The following is a 7281-nucleotide window of genomic DNA, read 5'->3' as shown; positions in this document are numbered from 1 at the left end:
GTCAGGAGTTCGAGACCAGCCTGAGCAAGAGCGAGACCCCCGTCTCTACTAAAAAATAGAAAGAAATGATCTGGACAACTAAAAATATATATATATATATATATATAAAAAATTAGCCAGACATGGTAGTGCATACCTGTAGTCCCAGCTACTTGGGAGGCTGAGGCAGAAGGATTGCTTGAGCCCAGGAGTTTGAGGTTGCTGTGAGCTAGACTGACGCCACAGCACTCGCTCTAGCCCGGGCAACAAAGCGAGACTCTGTCTCAAAAAAAAATAGCCTTAAAATAGCTATTCTGTTAATAGATAATTGGAGAATTTATCTTAAGAAAATAAAATTAGGTATCTTATTGTTTTCACCCTACTGAATCAAAATAAGGACCAGAATTTATTCAAGATATGAATTATTATCATTAAAGAGATTTCAGTAAAAAGTTGTTACATCGTCATGCACTGTATAGATCATTGAAAATTGTTTTTAGGCTAGGTATGGTGGGTCATGACTATAATCCCAGCACTTTGGGATGCCAAGGTGGGAGGATGACTTGAGGCCAGGAGTTTGAGACCAGCCTGGGAAACATAGCGAGACCCTATGTCTACAAAAAATTTAAAAATTAGCCAAGCATGGTGGTGCATGCCTATAGTCCTAGCTACTTAGGAGCTGAAGTGGGAGGATTGCTTAAGCCCAGGAGTTCAAGGTTACCAAGAGCCATGATCTCACCACTGCACTCTAGCCTGGGCAGCAGAGCAAGTCACCAGCTCTTAAAAAAAGAAAAGAAGAAGAAAGAAAAAGAAAAACAAAATGTTTGTTAATGTTCTTGTTTACCTGGATCTTACTGATAGAACATGGAAGAGAGTCTAGCAAAACTATGGCCTGGTACATATTTGATTAAATTTTGACTTCATCTAATGAAGAAAAGGATGAGCAAAACTCTAAAATCCTAGCTTTTCCAGTAAGACTGTTAAAAAAGAAAAGACAAAAAAAATCCTAGCTTGATTTCTTGAAAGTTAATTGAGATACTTCTTTTTGACCTTCTGCTAATAAAGTATGAAGGCTAAATATCATTCTTCACTTATTTTATATTTTTCAGTCTATAAATCTTCTATCGTGACACTTAAAAGTCAAATAACCATCATTATGTTGCTTTAGCATGGTGTTCTAAGAGATTCCCTGCTTTCTCTGTCTTGTTACTCATAGACCCATTTCCTATTTTGTTTCTTTTTTTTTTTTTTCCTCATCTGTAACAGTTTTTGGATGAAGACTTGAAGGTAGCTGGGAAATACAAAGGAAATGATTATAGCCAGTACTCTCCCTGGTCATGTGACACCATCGGCTCCTACATTGGAACCAAAGATGCAAAACCAAAAGATGTTGTGGCAGCAGGGAGTGTGGAAATGATGGTATGTGTGATAGCTAAGCAATAATTAATGTAAATCAAGATAAACCAAATACATTTTCACCCATAACAATTTAGGCTTAAATAATTGAGCTTTCCTTAAGAGTTTCAGACCATATTCTATACTCTGCAATTGAATTATATTTATATAGTTTTTGTTTTGTTCAGGTATAAATAAAAATCTTTTAATACTTATCTAGACAAAGAGCATTTATTACTTTTCTGTGCAAGTAGCAATTTCCCAATAATTGTTCAGGACCCAAATTATTTTATGTAATTAATCAAGATCTTGGATTTCTTCAACAAATAAGTGAAAATTCTTTTTCACAACTCTAAAGTTTAAACAATAAGGTTGGATCTAGTGACCAAGAGTAGTGGTTGAGTCAGAATTATGCTGCTTAGCTTCAAGTAAACTGTGAAATGCTACAGTTTATTATACTTGGGTTATTGTGTTTTTCAGTGAAAGATAATGTAACACCAATGTATCTAATAACCAAGCTTAAAATATATCAATATTTTGTCTTAATTCCTTTTTTATTTTTTAAAGAAATAAAACTTTCCAGAAATGGTTAAATCCCCCTGTGTATACCTCTCTAATCTCATTTTTCTTCCTCTTTCCTTCCCTCTCAGTATCCTTCATCCTGAGTTTAGTAGTTAGCATTTTCATGGATAATTTTATACTAGAATGTTATTTTGTATGTTTGTAGACTTTATATAAATATATACTTCAACTTGTATTTTCACTCAGCATTGTTTTTGATATGTGTCCATATTTATACCTTAGTTGAGGTTCATTCATTTTAACTGCTTTTATTAGATATTATATGATAACTGATATCATAAAATAAGTATATATAAATACATATATAATCTATAAAAAATTACTCATTTTCATGTTGATGCACATTTAGGCTGTTTTTGATCTTTCATTATTATGCACAGTGCCCAGTGAACATGCTTATGTATGTCTCCTTGTGCACACACGTGAAAGTTATGCTTAGAAATGGTATTGCTGGGTTTAAAGGTATGCCTTGACTATTATTCTTAACCTATTTGCTCTTATTAACTCTAAGGTTATAAGGTCTAAAGGTTTCCTAGGTTATTATATAGTTTTTCATAGATAAATACTTGTTCAACTGGTTAATACCAATATTTGGTAATAGGAGAGAAGACTTGGATACTGATACACTGTAAATGAGTGAAGCGATATCTATAGCATAAATATGATTAGATGCTGGCCAAAAAAAGAGAGGGTTATAGAGGAGGAAAAGGCAAAATAAGCCTTTACTTTTGGCTTAATGTGAGGTAACTTCATTTTTAGGTCATAGTAAGCCTCTTGCTGGAATGAGATGAGTAGGGGAGTTAGGCAGGATGACTTGCTTTGTTACTTGGCTTTCAGCAAAGGTTATTATACTAAAGTAACATAAGTATTAGCAAGATAAAACTCATTTCCTTAAGTCAGTAAAAAATAAAAAAGTTTGCAATTTAATCTAGAAGTAATTGAAAAATCTCTCCAAATAGGTAGGAGAAGTCTGACCTAGTGCTTCTCAAACATTAACGTGCACACAAATTACCTAGGGGTCTCTGTGTATATTTGTACAACATTATATATATGTGTGTATATATATATATATAACATTATATATAATGCATAGAGCAATAAATATATATTTTGTATATATGCAATGGGTCATGATATAAAATTTAATTCTTACTGTGGTGAGTGGTCAAATGTTTTAAAAACAATGTTTTATATAGCAACCAAAGGCAATTAATGATTTTAGTCTTATCAATAAGAACATTATATTCTTGTGTAACCTTATTACAGAGTTAGAAGAGATTATGTTAGAGATCTGAGTGTGGGGTGGATTTCTCATTTTGCTTTTTTATCAGAATGTGGAGAGTAAAGGAATGAGAGACCAGAGATTGGATCTTCAGAGAAGAGCAGCAGAAACCAGTGATGATGACCTCATCCCATTTGGAGACCGACCAACAGTATCTCGGTTTGGTGCCATCTCTCGAACTTCCAAAACAATGTATCAGGGTGCTGGCCCAATTCAGGCTATGGCACCTCAGGGAGCTCCCACAAAATCTGTTAACATTTCGGGTAAGAATCTCAGAGGTAAGCTGATACAGAGCGTTCTTATTCATTACTCCCAGGATTACCCTACTACCCATTTACTATCAGTGCTTTCCATAATCTTCCAAGGAAGCAATTTTCAAACTTTCCATGGAATTATTTCTTTAAGAAAGGTAATTCTAGGTGTATAAACTAAAATTAAATGTCTGCATATAAAGATTGCCCATGTTCCTCCTTTTTTTCCAAATAGCTTGATTGCTGTTATTAAAAATTCTTATTATAAAAAATTCAAACAGAAGAAAAAAAAATACAAAGACTGAAGATTTGCTGGAAAAGAAACTACAAATATCAGCACACTGTTACCATTTTGGTAGATAATCATCTTTCAGACAGCTGTGTGCATAATATGCCTATGCCTTTTATAATGAGTACCTTAAAAGAAGAATCAAGCTTATGAATTATATCATACCACAATAAATCATTTTCTTAACAGATTATAGTCCATATGGAACCCATGGTGGCTGGGGAGGTTCTCCATATTCACCTCATCAAAACATACCTTCTCAGGGACACTTCAGTGAGAGGTATGAGTCATTCTTTTCACTTGTACAAATATGTAAAAACCTTTAAAATGATTCACATTTTCTTATTTTGTTTTTCTGGTCGGTAATATTTTAACAAAATAAAACTTCAAAATTTACTCCATGCTTTTTTTCTCACCAAAGGGAGAGAATATCCATGTCTGAAGTGGCCAGTCATGGAAAACCCCTTCCATCTGCTGAGCGAGAGCAGCTACGACTGGAATTGCAGCAGCTGAACCACCAGATTAGTCAGCAGACCCAGCTACGTGGACTAGAGGTACCAGCATATAGATACTTTTTTATTCCCATTTTTGAAGGGTTCTCAGAGATTTTAAACGAGGAACTTTTGAGATACTGTGAACATAAAACTTTAAGGTCTATTTCTTAGGAGTTAGTGTAGGTGTTCATTCTTCAAAGAATGTACTGGGTTCAGTTCTGGGACAATAGAAAACTTAGAATTTCTCCTATCTGAGAATAGAAAACAGATTATATAAAGTTTCCCAGTAGGAGCTTACATTCCTGTGTGACACATTTAAGTTTAAGGTCAATAAAGGCTTTTAGCTCTAGGATTTTTTAAAAATTTCTTTTATTTCCTTTAATCCTTAGCTTTTATGAATCTTTGAAAAGTAGAAGCTTTGAACTTTGACTTAAAAAAAAAAGTCCCTGTGTAATAAGCATAATAATAAGACCTTTCATTGCCCCTGATAGGTAGGTTAGGCAGGTGGTATTGTCTACCTCTTTTGATTGAAGGTTATAAGTTTTAGAAAACATAATTAAAGAATTTTTAAAATCCCCTAAGTGTCACATAAGGAAGACCAGATTTTTTTTATATTATTCTATACATTGGAACATATTCTTTGAATATGGACACCTAAAGACATTTAGTGGTAAATACATTGCTCCTTTCTAGAGGAAGAAATGGTACTATTAGAACATTAATCTTTATCTTCCTATCATAATCTTTAATAATAAGTCAGGCATTGCTTTGGGGAAAAAATTCATAACTAATTTTATCTTAGACTTTCTTATTAGAAAGACCAGTAGGAGATTGTTTTTGGAACACATATGGCTTGTGCTCCTATGTAAGCAATTAGGTTTAGAAATTTTTAAAAATCTATATAATGTTTATATTTTGTCTACTTTTGCCATTGCTTTATTTAAATTGGTTCAATGTGTCTTGATTCCTACCCTAAAAACCAAATGCTGTGCTTGCTTATGTTAATCTTTATTTCGTTAACTTTTTTAAGATTTAGACCTTCAACCCTGTAAGGCATTATTACCCTTTGTCCTCAAATTCACAGCTTTTTGTCTTAAAGTTTCTATTTTCTGTCCAAAAAGAATGTCAGTATTATTTGGAAGCTTGCCACATACTTAACTCACTATAGTTAAAAGTCCCTGCCACTACTGAGGTTTCATTGAAATAAATTATAGGAATTACTTCAGAGAAAATTAACAATAAAAAAAGAGGGGGAAATATGCACACTTTTAGTAGACTTCGCCTTCAAATAAGAAAATAAAAAGAGCAATTTATACCAAAGATGAAATTACTATTCACTAAATTTAAATCCCCTATGTTTTGCTTTTTTTTTTTTTTTTTTATTTAAATGGTACTCAGAGAAACAAATGGTGCCTTACAGTTGCGTTATTTTTATTGCACATACCTGGGTGATAAGCTGCTTGAGGCAGGGTTCTAGAATTGGGCCTGGTTATTCTAGACATGGTGTGAAGTCTGTTGAGTTGTGTATGTGCTTGGCTTTATGCACTAGGCCGTTAGTAACAGGCTGGTGTTGCAGAGGGAGGCAAACACCCTGGCAGGCCAGCCACAGCCCCCACCACCACCTCCAAAATGGCCTGGAATGATCTCAAGTGAGCAGTTGAGCTTGGAACTGCACCAAGTGGAAAGGGAAATCGGGAAGAGAACCCGGGAACTGAGTCTGGTGAGTGTTACAGTGGGAAAAGAGGGGGAAGGTGAAGTCTTTCATGTGGCAGTGTCACAGAATGCATGGCTCTAGAGTTCTAAAATTATCTAGAGCTTGTGGAGTCATCACTCCAAGTCACTGATGAGTGATTAACATTTAGAATAATTCTCATGAAGATGAGCTACCTCAGTAGTTATCTTTCCTCTCCTCATTCTCATTTGGGTTGGGTGTGTTCTTAGGATTCTTCATTAACTTGTAAGGAAAACAAGGTAGTTAATGGAAGTTCTTAAATTTCTGTTTATCATACTGATTAGGGAAGCAGATGGGATAGTGTTTACTATGTAAAGATCTAATAACATTCTGGTTTTTGTAGCCTTTAAGTTATTGATGACCTATTTTTTGTTATGAGTGATACACAGTCTGCACATTCTTCCCTATGGAACTGTATCCATGAATATACTTGGGATTTGCTTCATAGTGCACAAACATTCATTTCACTAAAAAAATTTTTTTTTTTTGGAGACAGAATTTCGATCTGTCACCCTAGCTAGAGCGCAGTGGCGTCCTCATAGCTCACTGCAACTTCAGACTCTTGGGCTCAAGTTATCCTCTTGCCTCAGCCTCCCAGAGTGCCAGGATTACAGGCGTGAGCCACCTCGCCGGGCCCATTTTGAATTTTGAATCTTAAGTGATTAAGCCTTTCCCTTGGGTTGCTTGGTATTTTATTGTTTTGTTGCGTAGTTTTTACACTTTTTCTAAGCAAATAAATAGGGAAGTGGTTTTTCCACTTACTGTACTTCAGCTTGCTTTTTCTAAGTCATTGGTGTTTTAGGTTTGGTTCTGTTTTTTTCCCCTAAGTTACTGATTTTTCCTGTGAGATTTTTCCATGTTAGCTTTTGAGGCATTCTTCCCCTTATTCTTCAGTTTGGTTAGTCAACAAGTGGGTTGCACTCTGTTATGTTTTTGTGTATTTTTCTCTTAGTCTGCCTGTTTCTTTGGCCATTTTACAAAAACTAAGTATGATTTCTGGATCATCAGTTTGTTTGTATTATCTGTATTTGCTCTCCCATTAGCACCGTTAAATAGATAACTGGTTTTATTTCGTTCTCTTTCAAAGGAGAACCAGTGTTCTCTGGACGTGAAAAGCAAATTGAATACAAGTAAGCAAGCAGAGAATGGACAACCAGAACCACAAAACAAAGTTCCAGCTGAGGACCTTACATTGACATTCAGGTAAAGAAAAGGACATTTTCATAGTCTTAAGGAACTACACTTAAAATTGTCTGGTCATACCGGAAATACCCTTG

At 34.7% G+C, this 7281-nt stretch overlaps 1 protein-coding gene across 1 annotated transcript in view; it reads left to right on the top strand.

Annotated features, from left to right (window-relative positions):
• The window catches only part of RC3H1 (ring finger and CCCH-type domains 1), an 81768-nt gene that overhangs the window by 73090 nt on the left and 1397 nt on the right, over window positions 1-7281 (top strand). The window contains exons 12-17 of the mRNA XM_012657724.1: window positions 1246-1398; window positions 3288-3501; window positions 3968-4058; window positions 4200-4332; window positions 5822-5992; window positions 7092-7207. Coding sequence (XP_012513178.1) covers window positions 1246-1398; window positions 3288-3501; window positions 3968-4058; window positions 4200-4332; window positions 5822-5992; window positions 7092-7207 — 878 coding nt within the window. The remainder of the gene's footprint in view (window positions 1-1245; window positions 1399-3287; window positions 3502-3967; window positions 4059-4199; window positions 4333-5821; window positions 5993-7091; window positions 7208-7281) is intronic.

This window comes from Propithecus coquereli, unplaced genomic scaffold, assembly GCF_000956105.1.
Source record: "Propithecus coquereli isolate 6110/MARCELLA unplaced genomic scaffold, Pcoq_1.0 Scaffold56, whole genome shotgun sequence".
In the NCBI taxonomy this organism is placed as follows: domain Eukaryota; kingdom Metazoa; phylum Chordata; class Mammalia; order Primates; family Indriidae; genus Propithecus; species Propithecus coquereli.
Note: the sequence above shows the minus strand (reverse complement) of the source record. Positions and strands in the feature narration are given on the sequence as shown.